At 40.8% G+C, this 19,501-nt stretch overlaps 1 protein-coding gene across 3 annotated transcripts in view; it reads left to right on the top strand.

Moving 5' to 3' along the window:
* Positions 1–19,501, top strand: part of ARL15 (ADP ribosylation factor like GTPase 15) — a 395,820-nt gene that overhangs the window by 102,145 nt on the left and 274,174 nt on the right. The window contains exon 1 of one of the 3 annotated variants that reach the window (XM_032337415.1): positions 12,251–12,406. The exons of the other annotated variants lie outside the window; for them this stretch is intronic. Coding sequence (XP_032193306.1) covers positions 12,320–12,406 — 87 coding nt within the window. The 5' untranslated portion in view covers positions 12,251–12,319. Of the gene's footprint in view, positions 1–12,250; positions 12,407–19,501 lie in introns of those variants that run through there. 3 annotated transcript variants of the gene reach the window in all.

Genomic DNA, 19,501 nt, shown 5'->3' on the forward strand with positions numbered 1-19,501 from the left:
GGCTTTGCTATTTTCAAATGAGATTTTTGACTCTGTACTTCATGCTGTATTTGCTTGATCAAATAACATAAAGACTTCATAGGATGTTAAGGAATTAGAGAGCATTCATTGAGCAGTCTCTTTTTTCTATCTGGCGATGGTGGCGTGCCTAGGGGAAGGGTTTTTGCTCAGGTTGGAAAGCCAGCCCACAGGACTATCAATCAGGTGACTCAGTCCCTGCTTCCCCATTAACTCACTACTTTTAGGGAGCCACAGATAGATTTACTTTTTTTTTTCCTTCCCCCATCAGACATGCTGAATCATTAATTTCCATTCAACTAATTAGTTCAGAGCTAAGCAAGCACATTTAATTTTCTTGAAGTGGATTACACCAATAGAGAAAATACAAAAAATAAAGTCCAATAGGACAGATACTGTTAATTGTATACCCAGTAACAGTTCATCCATTTCTGGTATAAGAAACTTAGTTTTCTTTGAGGGAGCCATGTGTCTAGACCTGGGCAATGGATCACGATTTGTCTGAGATGCTTACGACTCTTGGGTTGTATTCATCTCCATTGCTTTGTTCTGACCAGTGATGGGGGCTGGGGGGGAGGTTTACTCTCTGCTTGAGGTGCTTTTGGGAAAACTTTTGCTTTTTTGTGAAAGGACAGATGTGGTTGCCTCAGCCCCCCCTTTTCCTTACCCCCATTGTTCTTCCTCTGATATTGAACATGGATATGACATCTGGAGCTGCTGTGCAGGTTTCTTGCTACCTTAGAGTGGTTTTTGGGTTTGTTTGTTTTAGTTCTGTCTCTTTAAACCAGGGTTTGACGTGCTGATTAAACTGGTGGTTGGCAAATTAGGACCTGTGGACCGATGGCCTTTTTTAAACTGAGGTGTTATTGGAACACAACCACACCCATTGATTAGGTATTGTTAGTGGCTGCTCTCAGGCTACAAGGCAGAGTTGATTAGCTACCACAGAGACTCTTTGGCCCAAAGCCTAAAAGGCTACTCTCTGGCCCTTTTAAGTTGTTGACCCTTGGTTTAAAGCATCATAAAGTGAGATTTCGGTTACTTGCAGCCCAACACATTCCTGGTGGAATCAACCAGTAACCAGAGAGCCTTGAACACATTTGTGACTCAGCATTTCCACCTGTTGACATGAATCTTGTCTGGTTAAGCAGTTCTGCTCCAGATGAGCATGGGTTTTGTCCACTAATCTCTCCTTCCTTCCTTAACTTTGATTGTCTTTATATTTTATTTTTTTAAAAGTAAGGTGAGAATGTAAACACATTTCACTTAAGTGCAACCTAAAATTCACATCAGCTCCCTGGTGTTCCAGTAGTGTAATTGTCCAAAAATTGCTTTCTGGAGCACAGTTAAGGAAGATTGCCCCGGTTTTTCACACAGCGAATAGGGCCTGTTAATGGATCTTAAAGTTTTAACTGCTATGATGGCTCCCTGCCAGCCACCCTGCTTCCCCACTCCCAACACACACAACTTGTTGCCTTCTGTAACCTAGTAGGACCAGAGAAAACTGGTAGTGACACCCAGCCTGAGACCATGTGTCGTACTTCCATGCACATCAAGCAAGTCACTAACCTGATACAGGAAGATAACCTGGAAATACAGGTCTGGTTTCAATAACAGCTGTGTCTTTTGAACAATAAACAGAATCCTACCTTGATTTTGCATGAAGGTAGAACATCCTGTATGTGTGAATACAAAGATAAAAGTTACCTAATAAAAAATATTTTCCTGGGCGCCTGGGTGGTCATTTGGTTAAGTAACTGCCTTCAGCTCAGGTCATGATCCTGGAGTTCCAGGATCGAGTCCCACATCATGCTCCCTGCTGAGCAGGGAGCCTCTTTCTCCCAGTGACCTCTCTCCTCTCATGCCCTCATGCCGTCTCTCTTTCTCTCTCTAATAAATAAATAAAATCTTTTAAAAAAAAGTATTTTCCTGCTGGTTGCTAAAAATTATCAGGTAGTAACTGTATTCGTTTTGCTGGTTGTATCATGTTGTGTTGTAGAAAAAGTACTAGATCGGGTTTTAGGAGAGTGAATTAACCAAGAGTCTTGTCAACTGAGTTAACTTTTCTGTGCCACAGTTTTATATCGATAAGGAAGAGATGGGACTGTAAGGTATTTAAGGTCTCTTCCAATTCTAAGATGGTTATACTTTTGAAAATTCTTCAGAGTGGTTGGAACCTACTTGAGTCAATTCAAACAACAAAACAATAATAAAAAAAAGTCTTGGGAAGATCAAGGTACTTTATTCAGAATGACCTTCTAATTTTGAGGCCCAGGTGCCTCAGATTTTGCCATTGCTCAGGTATCCATCAGCATCAGAGGAATTTTCTGGAAATGGAAATTTCTGGGTGAATTTGGGTTCCCTAAAGGCGATTTGCAGTGCTGTATTTTGACAATCAAATATATATTTCACAATAAATTTATTTTTTGAAATAACACATTGAGTTCCTTCAAACCCCACTGGCTTGAAAGTATATATTTTCAAGAAAATAATGGAATCAGTCAGTTGGAAAGTCCAGGGAATCCAGTAACAATGGGTAACAGCAATACATGATTACTTCAGTCAAAATTCTCTTGCCTTGCTTAAGAAATGACAGTTCATGAATGACAATTATAATTTGGGTACTTTTATGATTACAATACTTGTGTCACAGAATGTTACTACAGGGTGCCTGGGTGGCTCAGTCCTTGGGAGTCTGCTTTCAGCTTAGGTAGGTCATGATCCCAGGGTCCTAGGATGGAGCCCTGCATCTGGCTCCCTGCTCAGTGGGAAGCCTGCTTCTCCCTCACCCACTCCCCCTGCTTGGGTTCCCTCTCTCGCTGTATCTCTATCAAATAAATAAAATCTTAAAAAAAAAAAAAAAGAATCTTAATACTATTTTGAAGTAGGTATGTTGAGACATTTCTTGCTTTTTTAAATAAGAATTGTTTGATACAAAGAAAAAGCTTTTTTTGTGAATTAATGCTTGTTTTTCTTTGACTTTTCAATTTGCATGGAAAACCTAAAGGGACAAGCATTTTGGTGTAGGGTTCAATCTAAACATTAAGAAAGAAAAAAATTATTTCTGCTTCCTTTTTTTCCTTTTTCAGAGAATTGTCTCTTAGTTGTTCTGGAAAGTATGTTCTAATTAACACTCTGTAATGCCCTAATTCACTGTGTATCTTTATACTTTTAAGAGAAATTTATGATGTTAGAAAAAGTTAACTGTTTGACTCCTTTGAGGAAAAGGTGGGTTATGAATACCTAAAAGTTAAAAAATAAGAAAGGCTGCTAGTTTGAAAGACTCTGAAAGAATGTGACTTTGCAAATAACTGTTCACAAATTAGCCATTATTTATGCAGTGTGTCTGGTCAGTGTCTGTGTACTAACAAATGATCCTTTGGAGGTGATTTTTTTTTCCCCCTCGCAGAATATGCTTTGAGAGAAGGCCTCAGAATTGACACTTAAAAAGAATGGCATTATCTGTGCTATAAAATAGAGGCACATGTATTTTTCTAGTATGATAAGGGATGTAGAAGTGAATATTGAGTTCTGTTCTATATCTCTTGCTTTTTTATTTAGTTTTTGTTCCTATAGGGCCCTGATAAAAAATAATCTTAAAAGGGCCAAATAATTTTTTGAAAGTATATTATGAAAACAAGTGGTGACTCTTTTCTCCCCTTCCTGGTTCCCTCTAACTTTTCTCTAGTTTTCTGTACTTTCAACCGTTTAGCTTTTTATGTTGTCTGTGTGTGTGTTTACCTCTGTCATTCTAAACGGTGTGCTTACATGGCTGCTTCTGGATTTTTAAGTTTCTGGTAAGCTCTCTTGTAAATGCTATTCATGGCTCTTGTGACATATATTAGGATTACTCTTTCTTCTTGTTCAGGTCTTTTCCCTGGAGTTACTGATTAGCCTGTCTTGTCACTTTTAAGCTGTGTCCTCATCAATTCATTCCCCTTTTCTCTCATTAATAATTTCAAACAGGTATGCTGTGCAAGTCTGTCTGGTCATCTTGATGGCCTTTCTCCCAGAGCTCCCAGTCTGCTCCCATCTGGACTGGTTGCTGTCCAGGCTGCTGCATGGCTGGCCCTCCCCAGCCCCCTGGATTATCCTGCTGGGGAGCCCCCCTGTCTTCTCGTGTAGGATCCCTGCTGGCCTCCAAGTCTTTGCCTTTCTTGGCTTCCTCCTGGGTGCACTGGAGGTCAAGGTTTTTTTTTTTGACATTTTGCTTATCAAACTCATGATTGATGGTTTAGTTGGTGTAGAATTCTAGGTTGGGAATAATTTTTCCCTTATGGTTTTGAAAGTATTGCTCCATTTGTTTTAAGCTTCCAGTTTTGCTCTCTAGAGGACCAGTGTCATTTTGATCCTGAACTCTTTGTATCTGATCTGTTTTTTTTTTTTTGTTTTGTTTTTTTTTTTTGGTAGCGATGATGGTGATTTTTGTTGTTGTTGTTTTTTGTTTGTTTCAGAATCTGGTTTGGAAACTCCAGTCTTCTGAAATTTCATGGTGTCTGAAATCAGTGTGACTGTTTTCATAGCCAGATGTGTTAGGTCCTTTCCACTCAAAAACTCAAATCCTTTAGTTCTGTGAAACTTTCTTGATATTTTTTTTTCTTGATTTGCTCTCCTGGAATGATCCTCTAATCTTTGTGACTTGCATTTTTCATCTCTTTGTTGTTCTTTTGCTCTGTTTCCTGGGAGAGTTTCCTTAAATTTATCTGAAGTCTTTTATTGAGTTCCAAATTTTTGCTCACCCGTTCCCCCCCCCCATTTCCACCATTTTTGTTGTTGTTGTTGTTTTGTTTTCTTTTGTTTTGTACTATCCTGTTGCTCTTCTTTCACAAACACATTATCTTCCTACTTGAGGCTTTTTTGACATTAATAACATAGATATGTTTTCATCTCCCTGCACAGCTCAAGTTGCCTTTTCTGTTAGTTAGGCTTCTTTTATTAATGACTTTTTTCTTAGAGCTCAGCAATTTTTCCCTGTTTGTATCTTTAAAAGTAGAGCATATAAAGCTAATTCAGTTCTCTGTGCCCAGGTAGACTGGTCTGCTCTGAGTTTGACCCCAGGAGTACTTGGTGGTTTTACCCAGGAGGCTCCAGTAATCATTCCTTTAGGTTTTCTCTCCTGGGCTGCTTAGATATTCTGAACAGGAGCCTTTCAAGGGCCCACCTGGAGAATATAAACTTAGTTCTCAGTGCTCAGGGAAGCCTGTAGGCCAGAGGGTCCAGTGATCTGAGAATTCACCATTTTATTAAAGTTTTCCTTGGTTCTGTAGGGCACTTGGGTGGCTCAGGCAGTTAAGCATCCTACTCTTTTTTTTTTTTTTTTTTAAGAGTTTATTTATTTATTTGACAGGCGGAGATCACAGAGAAGCAGGCAGAGAGAGAGAAGGTAGCAGGCTTTCTGCTGAGCAGAGAGCCCGATGCAGGGCTCGATCCCAGGACCCTGGGATCATGACCTGAGCTGAAGGCAGAGGCTTTAACCCCTGAGCCACCCAGGCGCCCCTAAGCATCCTACTCTTGATCTCAGTTCAGGTCTTGATCTCAGGATTGTGCATTGGGCTCCACACTGGGTGTAGAATCTACTTTAAAAAGAAAGAAAGAAAGAAAGAAAGAAAGAAACCGTTTTGCCTGATTCCCCTTTTCTGTACATACCCCTGCAGTAAGCTGTGCCCGGCTCTCCTCAGTTCAGATACTGTGTTCATCCCTTCCAGGGAAGAAGTATCTAGTCTTTTACTGGGGTAGGCAGGGGCAGGGCAGTTGCCCAACTGGTGAAATGGGGAAATGGATCTAGAATTGCCAAGTCCTTAAAGGACTTGAAACCAGCCCTTTTCTTTTCAGCCGCACCTTCACTCTCTCTTACAAGGGATCTCAGATTCCACCAAATCCTGGGGTGCTCTGGAGTCACTGAAGCTAAGCGTGTTGTCTGACCTGTCCCTCCCTGCTTGTTCAGGTGGAATTCTTCTGTTCTGCTGGGTCACAGTTACCACTCCTGCCGTCTGCTTTCCTGAATGTTGTAGTTCTTTTCTTTGTCCAGGTGTGGTTGATGTTTGAAAAAGATCTTTTGATCATTTCAGTACAGTTGCAGGTAGAGCTTAGTGATCACGTTTTATCTGCCACTTGAATCAGAAGTTTCTCCTCATTTTTCTTACCATGCGGGTTGCCTTCTCAACAGACCCCTTGGTCAGGATGTCTCTGCAGTCGCAGCCGTTGGCAGAAGTAAGACCAAGTGCAGGCATACTCTGCCCGCATTTAGATAACTTTGCCTTTCACCTTTTTTTTTTTTTTTTAGAGATTTATTAGAGCGAGAGTGCACGTGAGCGGGGGGAGGGGGGGTGCAGAGGGAGAGAGAATCCCAAGCGAACTCAGCCCACGCAGAGCCCAACCTGGGGCTGGATCCCAGGATCCTGACTGAGATCATGACCTGAGCAGAAGCCAAGAGTCGGATGCTTAACCGGCTGCGCCACCCAGGCACCCCTGTGCCTTTCACTTTTTTAAAGAGTGGTGACATGGGGCTACAGTGTACTGCCTCTTTGAGAAGGGTGTTCAGTGCATGGGGGCTGTTCCTTCCCCTCCCTGCGCATAGGACATCCCCACCCGACATCCAGGAGTATGCTGCGTCCTCTGCACCCACACAGCGGCGGCTTAGAGTCCATTTGTGCGCTGCGTGTTCTGATCACGTGGTACAGGGCACCGAAGAGCCCAGGAGAGGGGCATGGTTTCTCAAAAAAAAAAAAGGGTAAGAAAACGTAACAGCATCTGATGCATGGACCCTCCTCTCTTCACTCATTCAGAGGGTTTGTTGGATTAGATGAGCCTTTCCAGTTCCAAATTGGCCATTAATTAAGAATTTTGAAAGTCAGTTTATATTATTTACTGTTGCTCATTTTCTCAGATGTGGGATTTGGATATTCATTGTTTGTCATTATCTGAGATGTTGGATATAGACACTTGTAGCCTATCTTCAGGAGTAATTGGAAGACTTTTGGTCAGGTTTGTTCATAGTTTGGCTGCCCCTTACCTTCTCTTGGGCCTCTTTCTTGCTTTCTCCAATGGCTACTTCACTACCACATGGGCCTGTTCAGTTAACATAACAAGTTAAACTATTTTCTTCCTCAAGACTTATACAACCACAGCTCCTCCATTCTTTTCCTCATTTTTGGTCTGGCTAACTTCTCTCTGTCAGCTAAGATGGTCTCCCTCCACCCCCTTCCCTGGCACCCCAGGTATGTCTTCCTAACTCCATTTAAGTTAACTTTTTTTTTTTTTTTTAAGACTATATGTTTTCATTTGACAAAGAGACAGGGAGAGCGGGAACACAGGCACAAGAAGTGGGAGAGGGAGAAGCAGGCTTCTGGCTGAGCGGGAAGCCCAGCGTGGGGCTTGATCCCATCATCACGTAAGACGAAGGCAGATGCTTAATGACTGAGCCACCCAGGCGCCCCTCTGGTAAACTTTTAAAAAGCGCCCTATTGGGGCACTTGGGTAGCTCAGTTGGTTAAGCAGCCAACTGTTTGTTTGGGGTCTGGTCATGATCGCGGGGTCCTGAGAGCGAGCCCCTCGTTGGGCTCCAGGCTCAGTGCAGAATCTGCTTGAAATTGTTTCCCCTTCTCTTCCCTCTCCCTTCCCTCTCTGTTCCCTACCCCACCCACTGCCTGCATGTGCACTCTTTCTTTCTTTCTCAAATAAACAAACAAAATCTTTAAAAAGCACCCTGTTCTTTCCTTCATAGTATTTCTCACAGTCAGTATTAAAATGCTTATGTTTCTCTTTGTTTAGTATTTAAGTTTCTCTCTGGACTAGAACGTCATTGAAGGCAGGGAACATGACTTCTTGTTCACCTTTTGGCACCCATGACCTTCTGAAAGCTGCATACTTTGGGGAGTCCTAATTACTGTGTTTGAGGTGCTGGGGTTTGTTTTTTCTGCCAGGGTAAGTCTTACAGCTGTACATAAGTGGTATGTGCTGGGATTAAGTGGGTTTAGACTTTTAGCCAGTTCATTGTAAAACTCATTGTCTGTTACTCCCTCTGTTCTGTTTCTTTTCTTTTTCCTAGTGAGGTCTCTTATTTGGTGCTATTAAAGGGCACCTGGGTGGTTCAGTCAGTTAAGCATCTGCCGTCAGCTCAGGTCATAATACCAGGGTCCTGGGATCGAGCCCCACATCAGGCTCTCTGCTCAGTGGGGAGCCCACTTCTCCCTCTTCCTGCTGCTTCCCTTGCTTGTGTTCTCTGTCAAATAAATAAATGAAATCTTTTTTTTTTAAAGATTTTATTTATTTATTAGACAGAAGAGAGAGAGAGATCACAAGTAGACAGGCAGGCGGAGAGAGCGGGGAAGCAGGCTCCCTGCTGAGCAGAGAGCCTGATGAGGGGGCTTGAACCCAGGACCCTGAGATCATGACCTGAGCTGAAGGCAGAAGCTTAACCCACTGAGCCACCCAGGTGCCCCAAGAAATAAAATCTTAAAAAAAAATTATTAAAAAGTCGTGATCATCAGGTATCTCTAGTGGCTGTTGCTGGAGATGGTTTTCTTCACGCCTTTGTCTGGATGTTGCTAGAGGACAGGAATGTATCTTTCACATACTTGTTTCTCTGTGGCAAAATTTCATTTACTTTAACAGTTACCTCAGTATGGCGGTGCTCACATAAGGTTTGTTGAACAGTTAATCATAGGTAAGATACCAGTTTGAGTTCCTCACTGCGTCCTGGGTCTAATAATAGGTTAAGTGGCATGTCCCTCAGCTCCTAGAAGATTACACCTGTAGTCAAAGAACAGATCTTCAGTATGTTAGATGGATCAACCAGTGAAGATGGACAGTAATTCTGGGATGTCTGATATTTGGGGATCCAGGGCCAGTCCCTAACCTTCTGCTGAGAAGAAACAACGTAGAATAACTTTGTTACCTTCTGTCTTTTCCCGGAGAGGCAATATAGTGCAGTGGTTAGTTTTTTTTTTTGAAAGCAGATTAGACTTGTGTTCAAATTCCAAATTGTGTTATCTGTGTAATCTTGGGCCAGTGTTTTCTCTAAACTGCAGTTTCCTTCAGGGTCACAGGGGCTGATTCAAGTGCATACCTCCCAGTGGAGTTGTGAGGATTAAGTGTGATAATCCTCCTAGAGTGCCTGGGAAGCACTTCACCCAGAGGGAGGGCTCTCCACACCATAGCAGCTACTAGAATTTTCAGGGGGTGTGCAGTCAGGGGAGCTGGAAATGTGCAAGGGAATCAGTAGCAAAGATAATCATTAGTAAATGAACTCAACATTTCTCTGGGTGTTTCATGAAAAATATTTCACCAACAACATATAAATACATGGATTTGGAGTGCTAACTACTAAATGAGTTTTGCTGGTTCTGAATTTAGGCAGAAATGTTCAGAATCACTGCTTTAATTTTGACTTTGGGTCCCCAATGCTGAGAAATTTTAAGTGTTAAACTGTAACTTTACAAATCTTACTGTGTCTGCACTACCATATAAATAAAGGCAGGAAAAAAGTACAAACTTGTCTTGAAACTTCTTTACCGTTATCAAAATTTTAGGGTGTGTGTGTTGTCATTGGTTTCTCGGAGGAAGATCGGGTAATGGGTAATTTGTCGGGGACTTTAAGAAGGCCACAGTCTGGGGCACCTGGGTGGCTCAGTTGGTTAAGTGGCTGCCGTCAGCTCAGGTCATGATCCCAGGGTCCTGGGATCTCGCCCCGCATTGGGCTCCCTGCTCAGCATCAAGCCTGCTTCTCCCTCTTCCTCTGCCTGCTGCTCTACTTGTGCTCTCTCTGTCAAATAAAAATAAGTTAAAAAAAAAAAAAGAAAACCATAGTCTGAAATCAGTTTAAAAGGGCAGAAGAGAAATTCATATTCAGGTATCGTAGGTACTGGTGGGCAATTGAAAGTAATGTACATCTGTCAAAAATCTGAGCTCATTTATGACAGTTTTTAAGACAAGTTCTTAGAAGTGGTGTTGGGAGAGAAAGAAATGTGAAAGTCTTAATTCTTGCAGATATGGGCAGTGTGGAATTTCTGCACGTCTCCTGTAGGAAATACAATGGAGTCTGGCATAGATGATGGTCACATGTGATTTTTTTGTTTTTTTTAATTGGTGCTCACAACTGTGGTTGAAAAGTTGTCTTTAATGATCACAAAGGACAGTTTTTGGTTTGATTAACGTATAACAAATACACCGATTTCCTTCTCAAAATGAAAACTGTATATAACTTAATATATCCTTTATTACTCAGCTTTCCAAAGATTTTTACATAGTAGCTTCCAGATTTAGGGATTTTTATGGAACATAACAAAGACAAAAGCCTGGATATATGGCTTTACTTTGCCATAAAGATATTAGAAAAACAATACTTACGTACTGTCACCAAGTTCATTTCATGACAGAGAAAACTTTCACCCCCTCTACCCTATGGCTTCACTAGCAAGTTTATAAAGGTAACTTATAGAAAGAAAAGCCCTATATTAACTTTATCAGTTCACTGTGGATCATGGAACTTCTTACTTAACACAGAAGTTCTGGGGATCATTCATTTGGGTATGGAATGGTCCCAGTTGATGGCTCCATGCATACCAATGAATTGCCATGATTAAAGTTGTTTGCACGAGTCTTAAAATTAATGTTACTGAGTCAGATGTAGAAGCTTGTGTATATGACCTGTAGATCATCAAAAAATACTGTAGAATTAACTATGAAAATCACTGGATGTTGACTTATACTTTCACAGACTTTTATGATGCAAATAAGAACAAGATATTGGACTTGTGCTTTAAGAAGAGAAATCAAATGTGTTGAATAGTTTGTTGTTCAGATCTATTCTAGTAAAGAAGGGTAGTTATGATAACTAGGAAACACTTGGGAAGGTCATCCTTGAGGACCACCCCCCCCCGCCTTCTAGTCAGTTATCAAGTACTTTTCCAGTAATTTACACAGCAATAAAAAATTTATCCAGCATCATTGGTGTTGGCAGAGCTACATAGGTTATCAGTTAGATGGAAAATTTTTCAAGTATTTATCACATATTTAGTCTTTGCAAGAATATACTGAAGATAGTGTAGTTATCAGTTACTGTGCTATGGTGCAATGTTGATAGAAGAAAAACAGAGTACTTTAAAATGGGCAAAAAAGACTTCAATGCCAGGATGAACTTCCAGCCCTGTCTAGGGGGATTTCTCTACATAAGGGCTTGAGTTTTTGTCTTTGACTAGACTGTCTTATAACTCTGTAGAACTAGAAGTTGTAAAAATTGAAACCAGTACAGATAATTCTTGTCCATAGAGATGCAAATTAATTATATCCTGGGGAATGCATTTGACCAGTGTTTGCACGTGCGATTCAGCATTCCTCTGCTACATTAAGTCTGTGGTCCTTTGGCTGCTCTTTTGAACTGGCTGTGGTATCTCTTTATGTTCCCTCAATTAATTAATTAATGACTTGAATGGAACTTTTCATACATATTTTATTTATACTGTAGGAGTCGTGATTTTACCTTTTTTGAAAAATCTGTTTATCTAGGGATGCCGTTAAGAGATTTTTAGTAATGCCTGAGTGTTTTTTCAGCGTTTACCTGACCCTCCACAGTGGCGCTCTTGCTAAGATCTTGAGTTTGTGTTTTGACCCATTTTTCAGACCCTTACTGTCAGGAAGCAGTGTTGTTGATGTTGAGGTGATACAGTTTAGTGAGAAAAAAGTTCATTTATGAATCAGATGGAGAAAAGATTGAATTCTCTTCATATATATATATATATATATATATATATATATATTTTTCCCCTTTTTTCTAATTCTGGGCCATTCATTCAGCTCCAGGGAGAGCAAAGCTTTTTCTTCTGTGTCAGACCAGGTGTTCGAAGTGCTCTCCATACAGGGCTAGCATTTGTAAGTACTCAGTAAATGAATGTTGCCTGCCCCACTTTTCTTTGTTTTTAAGGTGTCTGTCCCTAATCTCTTACTGTTTTTCACCCTTTGGTTTTAAAATATACTAACCTTTTATATCTACTTGGGAATAATTATGTTTTCTCTTGGTTGATATTAAATCTGTTTCCCCTGAGGTTTATACCAACAAGTGAGAGGTGTGTAGGTAGAGTTGGTTATGTGTGAAAGGTTGAGGATTCAGGAGAGTAAGATGAGGCAAGTGACAGGGAGGAAACAACCTACAGTGTTTGTTTTCTTTGTTTCTTTCTTTCTTTCTTTCTTCCTTCCTTTCTTTCTTTCTTTCTTTCTTTTTCCTTTAAAGATGTTTGGACAGAGTGTTCCCATGTCAGGTGAATGTCCCTGGATGATAGGGAGCCTCATGAAATGGTGACAGAGAATGGGGAGTCATAGTAACTTTTCCGGCTCTCAGGATGGACAGCCAGTGCTGCTCGAGGACTTCAGTACATTGCTTTTTAATTCAGAGGTTTGTCACAACTTCTTTTCTCTTCATTTCATTCATGGAAATTGATATGCCAGATATTACTCTGACCTCAGAAAAACCCTCATAAGGAAAATGAAAACAAAAATATAACATCCTTTTTTGCAAATACTTCAAGAATGATCTGTATAATTTAGAAGATCTGGGCCATTCTTCAAGCAGCTCACTCTAGTTTTCTGTGGCTGCTGTAATTAAAACAACATACATTAGGGGTTCCTGGGTGGCTCAGTTGGTTAAGCGTCTGCCTTCAGCTCAGGTCATGATCCCAGGGTCCTGGGATCCAGCCCCGCATAGGGCTCCCTGCTCAGTGGGGAGCCTGCTTCTCTCTCTGCCTGATGCTACCCCTGCTTCTGCACTCATGTTCTCTCTCTCTCAAATACATTTAAAAATAACACATTAATTACTCAATGGTTCCAGAGGTGAGAAGTCTGAAATGAGTCTCACCAAGATAAAATCAATGTGTTGGTGGGATTGCATGCTTTTCTGGAAGCTGTAGGGGAGAAGCTGTTGTCCAACCTTTTCTAGTGTCTGGAGGCTGATTGCCTTGGTTTCTGGCCTTTTTCCATCCTCACAGCCAGCAATGACTACCCCTTCTTTCTCACAGTGCTCTGACTCTCCTTCCCTGTTTAAGGACCACTGTAATGGCACCGGGTCCGCCTGGATCAATCCAGTGTATTCTCTTAGAGGTCAGCTGATTAGCAACCTCAATTCACCCTCTTACCATGTAATATAACACATTTATGGGTCCCGGGATTAGGATGTGGGCATCCTGGGGGCAAGCTGTCCTTCTGCCCTGTACGCCTCTCTGTCACACAAACATCTTTTTTCTGCCTTGATGGTTCTACAGTGTAGGAGAATGTCCCTTTATTGCACCTGCTTAAAAAAAATAAGTTAAACATTAAACCTTTAAGGGGGTGGTAGTGGTTAAGCTGGGGCAAAGGAGAACTCATTCATGGGACTTTAAAAATTATAATCCACTTGTATCTCCTCTGGCTGGTACCAGTGGATTGGGCTGTGAGGGAATCCCTTCTTGCTTTGAATTTTTCACCAGTCACATATCTTGCTTGCCTGTTTATAATCCAAGTGACTTTATATTTATGTCTTGAAAATTTCTAAGGAGCCCCCATTAGTGGTCCCTAATTGAGAAGGTCAGGGACTTTGGGTGACCTGACTCTCTTGTTTCTGGAAAGCCATAGATGCAAATGGAAGAGGAAACCAAGGAAAGCTGTGGGGGTGATGAGAACCCCCAGCACTGTTTGCCTCCTCTGCCGACTTGGAGACCTTGAAGTGGAGACCCGGGCGCAGGACAGGCACCTGAGCTGTGTGACAAGGTGTGAAAGTAAATCCAGTTTGGAAGGGCAGGATTTTTGACATTCTAATAAGTAACATTTATTTATTTATTTATTTATTTTTAAAGATTTTATTTATTTATTTGACAGACAAACATCACAAGTAGGCAGAGGCAAGCAGAGAGGAGGAAGCAGGCTTCCCACAGAGCAGAGAGCCCAATGCAAGGCTCGATCCCAGGACCCTGGGATCATGACCTGAGCCAAAGGTGCCCCTGAGAAGTTATGTTTAAATAAAAGAACCCTGTGACAGTAATCACCGTAGAGGGATAATTGTGGCTCGGGTTATTTAGCTGTTGTTGGGCCCCTCTCTCTGTCAGAGTGCAGAGAGGAAGAGAACTGCATAGAAAGTTTGTCTTGAGCGGTCAAAGTGTGTGTCGCAAGAGTGAAATATCTTTCCCACAGCCCCTCCGTCAAGGTAGTCCCTGTGTTTTCCCTGCGGTTCTACCGGGGGTTGTGGGGGGACCCGAGGACAGAGCAGGACTGACCTCTCCCTCACCTCACCCTAGCACAAGATCACCCTTCTAGAGAGTTGGTTTATAATTGTATCAACTGTTCCGTGAAAGGGGACTTTTCCCCCCATCCTCCCTGTAACTTCCGGCACCCAAAACTGGTTTGTAAACATCTGTTGATTCTATGGGCTGTTTCTTAATGCAAGTCATGGCATAAGTTTTTCCTTCTCCAGGGTTTTCATGTCTTGGCTGTGCCTCAAAGCTTGAGGTAAGCGAATTTTGGATGCAGGGCCTCTGATGAGGGCTTGTCATTTTGCTACACTATTATGTTCTGCATGTTCTAAGCCTTTTAAAATAGCTGAATGTTTTCAATAAGTGAATGAGCCACCGCTGTTGGGACTTGCATTTTTCTCCCCCAAACGTCGAAGTACTGATTGAATCTTGTCCATGCAAAGCATCCAGACCTTTTTAATGTACTGCGCTAGACAGATTGCTTGTAAGAAATGTAGTCAGGTAAAAGGATTAGTTTTAATTATGTGGAGAGCTAGTGTGATCATGAAGCAGCCGCACCCCTCCCCCTCCCAATTAGGTGCTTTTCTGTGACACCAGCCTTAAGACTTGCCCTGAAAGGTGGGTTAAAAGAGCAGTCACTTAAAAGTTCTTTCCTTGGCTTTTGTGAGATGTTTCTCGTTACCTGGAAGATAACGCAGGCAAGTTCATGCTGCCTTTTCACGATGACACTCCCCTTTTCCTTCTCTCTTACCCTTCCAATTCTTGATTCTTCTGTCAGCCTGTTTTCAGAGTGGTCTTCTCACGGGAGGCACAGATGGGATCTGTGCAGTAACAGACAGAGAGAGGAGGAGGACTTCGTCCCCTAAAGCAGGAATCCGCTCAGGACCTGGGAGTGGCCCCTTCCACTCTTGGTTTCTGGTCTGCGTGCTGGTCTCTGGGGGTCACGGACCACATTCAGGTCTTTGAAAGTGGGATGGGGTTAGACCCAGACTTGATCTTTTCCAATTTCATGCTTGCTTTCTTTCCATTTTCTATCATTAAAAAGACTGTACATGAACATTTTAAAGAGCTTGTATGTTGCAGAGCTGGGCCAGCAAGTGTGTGCTAATCGACTACTTTATTATTTCTTTTAGCTGTTGATCTATATTCAAAGTAGAATTTCCCATGATGTCACGAGAATGTTTAATTGCTTTTTCTTTAGGGTCCAAGCTATATAATTTTAACAGTTGAGGCTCGTTTACCTGATTAGGGGGTGCAGGCCTGAGAAAGAAATCTGGTCTGAGAGATTTTAACCTTTGATCTGAGTCCTGCTTGACTTTTTATTGCCAAAGAGTCCTTTTGAAAAAGTGATGAAAATGTCCCCGTATTCTTAATTATTCAAATTTAAATTTTAAATGGCTAAAGTGACTTTAAGTAGAATAGTGATGAGTTCAGTCAAAATAAGGTTCCTTTAGATACCTACTTGACCTAAAGTTTCATCTTGGACCAGCCAAAATGATCTATAAATTTTAACTTCAGCAAGTAATTTGTGTTCCACATGCTGACTCTCTTGGGCCATTCTAGAGAGCTGCATAGTCAATCTGTTAAATTTTGAAATGAACTCTGCTTTTTTTTTTTCAAGTAAAAGCTATTAGATCACATAAAAGTGAAAAGTATTCTGTGACCTAAAATTTCATGGTTATGACCCATAAAGAAAAATGTAACATGTAGCTGGTGGGGATATGGAAGAGAGGAGCATTACAATGAGAACACTGTGGTCCCAGTGGGTTTATTGGGCTTTGCCTCACAGGTATACAGAGTTTTGTTCTTGCTGTTGAAAGGTGTTCAAACAATTTGGACTATGCTAATAAACTTCAGTCTAATGTGTTTGAGGTAAAAAATAAAGAATAAAACAGAAAGCCAATAATACCGCCAATATTAAAGGAAGTACAAAATTTACCAGTCACAAAGAGGTAAAACCAACACATCTGTTTCCTGCAAATGTTAGCCTACCACTGGAGCCAGGTGTCTCTACTACTCAAGAATCAATACAGTATATTTACTGGTGTCTTCTTTGGAGCTTAAAATTTTTGCCCTTTGCTGTAAAATTCACATGAATGAAAGTATATTAGGACTGTTGGTTTTGATTTTCTTTTTTCCTCCAATCCTCATTCCAAGGGGGCTTATTTGGGTAACTGGTAACTCTAACATAAATAAATGTTTGTTCACATTTATAAGAGTTCTATTTCAGTTGGATATACTTAAATCTCATAATTCAGTATATCTCACAACAGCTGTTGCATAATTCCATTTTTTAAAAAAGAATTTTATTTATTTATTTGACAGAGATCACAAGCAGGCAGAGGCAGGCAGAGAGAGAGGGGGAAGCAGGTTCCCTACTGAGTAGAGAGCCCGATGTGGGGTTTGATCCCAGGACCCTGAGATCATGACCCCAGCCGAAGGCAGAGGTCTTAACCCACTGAGACACCCAGGTGCCCCTACTTTCATGTTTAAATAAGGAATGATGGAGAGAACATGAACTTATAATACCAAAGTGAACGTATACCAGTAATACCATATACCAATTATTATGGTATACCAATACCATAATACCAATGAACGTAAAATACCAAAATTTTGAGTAACAACCAGAATCTTGTGCTTTCTAGTCTATCCATACCAAGAAAAGAAATTTTAGTAATTGTGTAAAATAAGCTTGAGGTAGTACAACAGTAATTGTCTTAGTACAGGCTACTATACCAACGTACCATAGAATGAGTGCCTTACACAACAGACTTTTTTTTTTTTTTAAAATAGTTCAAGAGCCTCCAGAGTCCAGGTGAAAGAGCTGGCAGAGCCAGTGTCTGATAAGGACCTGCTTCCTGAGGTTCATAGACAGCCCACACTTTTTGCTGCATTTTCACATGATGGGAGGGATAGAACTGTTCTCTGGCATCTCTTAAGGGCACTAATCCCCCTCATGAAGGCTCCACCCTTAAGACCTGATGACCTCCCAAAGGCCCTACTTCCTAATACTGTCCTATGGAGGGAGAGGTTATCATTTCAAATAATGAATTTGAATGGGGAGATATAAACATTTAGCCCACAACGTAGTAATTAGCACTTACTGCTTCATTGCCCATGTAATATTCTGAGCACTTTGTATTAGAACAAACTTGACAAAAACTATATAATTATCCCCATTATTGAGATAAGAAAACAGTCCTGGAGAGGTTAAAGGATTAGCAAAGGTGGCTCAGCTAGTAAACAGTGTAGCTGGCTGAGTCAGACCCAGAAGTCGGATGCTCCAGTTTGAGCTCTCAACTTCTAAGTAATAGAAGAAGCTGCAGTCCTATTCCCCGTTTCCCTCCAAGCATGTCTGCAATCTTCTTGATTAATATGCTTTCGTATTTTGAGGGTTCAGTAATTTCATCTATGAAATGACAACCTTGTACTCTATAAGGTCTTTTCTAGCTCTAAAATCTAAATTCTGTGTTGTTGAAAATCAACCATGTATTAGCCAGTTGGGGACTGGTTAAATCCATTTTGGGATGATCATACAGTGAAACTGTGTGCTGACATTAACAGGAATCAACAGAGGATTGTCTATGAGAAGTCAGAGAAACAATGAATTATTGATACAACTATAAATACAGTGATCCTGTTTTTGCGTTAAAAGAAAAAATGGTGTACAGACAGTAGTAAATATGCATAAAAAAGTTGAAGAACCAAACACCCATAATCTTTGAGGGGGTTAGAGTACAGAGGGACTTTTACTTTTCTCCCTTATACATTTGATTGATCCAATTATTTTTTACAAGTACTTTAAATGTCAGAAAAAATAGAAAAAAGTCAAATATACATCTGTGTGTGCCTATAACTGGTCTAGACATAACAGAAGTTTTCCTGAAACATGAGGGGTTGGGCCAACCTTTAGATTAATGGAGACAGCAAATTATTTCCTTCTCTAGCCTGTGGAAGAATTTTATGGCCTCCCATTTGTTTTTGTAGCTATTTAAATCATCCTCTTTTGTATCGTGGTAAAATCCTCTTTGCAGGATTCCTTATGAATAAAAATTTCAAGGTAAGGGTTGGATTCATTTTATTCCACATTTTTATTGATTGTCTGAACACAAAATTTTACTTTCTCTTTGTTGAAAGTAACCCCCTCGAGTCTTGTTGCCTCGGTGTATATTGACCACAGGTTGCTTGATTTTGAGAGGGACACCCCAATTACAGGGATGGGGTGGTTCTGACTCAAAACTCCTGGTTCCAGAAGCTTTCAATCATCTTTATCCTTTTCCTTATATAAATCAAATGATTCAGACAATTGTTTTCATTCTTACCCAAAGAGCAGTTAGTATGTAAGTGTTCATATCTCATTTAAATTATTGTTCTTAAAATATACTTTAAAGTGAACTCCCCTGCATCTGTTATTCTTACAAGATAATTTTCAAAGTCTGAGACAAGGAATACCTTTTTTGGATCTTTCTGAGCTTGCAAGTAAATTACCAATTAGAATATGGGTAGTGAATAGAGAATCTACCTCAAAAAGTGAGACTAAAACCTTGATATTTTCTGTTAATCCAATGTAATCTTGATTCTAGGCTATTTTAGTGGAGCTATTCAATTTGCTTGAGTTTAATCATGATTAATAGAATATCCATTGATACATTTCACAAACACCCTGTCAGACATAATGATGCAAAGTTGAATAAATGATTGCGTTAAACCATACATCTGATGGGAGAGATAGACATTCAGTCATATGTTGACTCTAATGCAATGGAGTAAGTAGATGATGAGCAACATGAAATCATGAGTATAGAGAGTGTAGTGTGAGCCTAGAGCAGGGAGGAGGAGTTAGGAGGGGTTAGTGGGCCATGAGAAATGAGAACAGTAATGTCTCTTGGACAAAAGGGATGTGGATTTACTTTCTGACTAATAATCATCCCTAGTGTCTGGGAAGTCTGCATATCGTTTCCATCTCCTATAGAAATGGGACACCCTCCTGTGTGGGACAGCCCACTCCAGGCCAGCCCTTTCTTTGGGAATCCAAATAGCATGCCTAGAGGTCCCCTTGGTAAGTGTGTACGGCTGAAAGTAAAACTCTTCCATAGTAGGAGTTAGATAACAGAGGATTCATTTTTTGTGTATGATGTATCAGGTATGTTGAAGTAGATTCCTTGCAGGCTTTGACCTTCGAGACTGTGTTTAACCTATAAATAACAGTACTTAATACTATGTAAAGTCATTGTATCTTCAATCACCCAATCCTTCTCTTCACTGAA

Source organism: Mustela erminea, chromosome 3, assembly GCF_009829155.1.
Source record: "Mustela erminea isolate mMusErm1 chromosome 3, mMusErm1.Pri, whole genome shotgun sequence".
Lineage (NCBI taxonomy): Eukaryota > Metazoa > Chordata > Mammalia > Carnivora > Mustelidae > Mustela > Mustela erminea.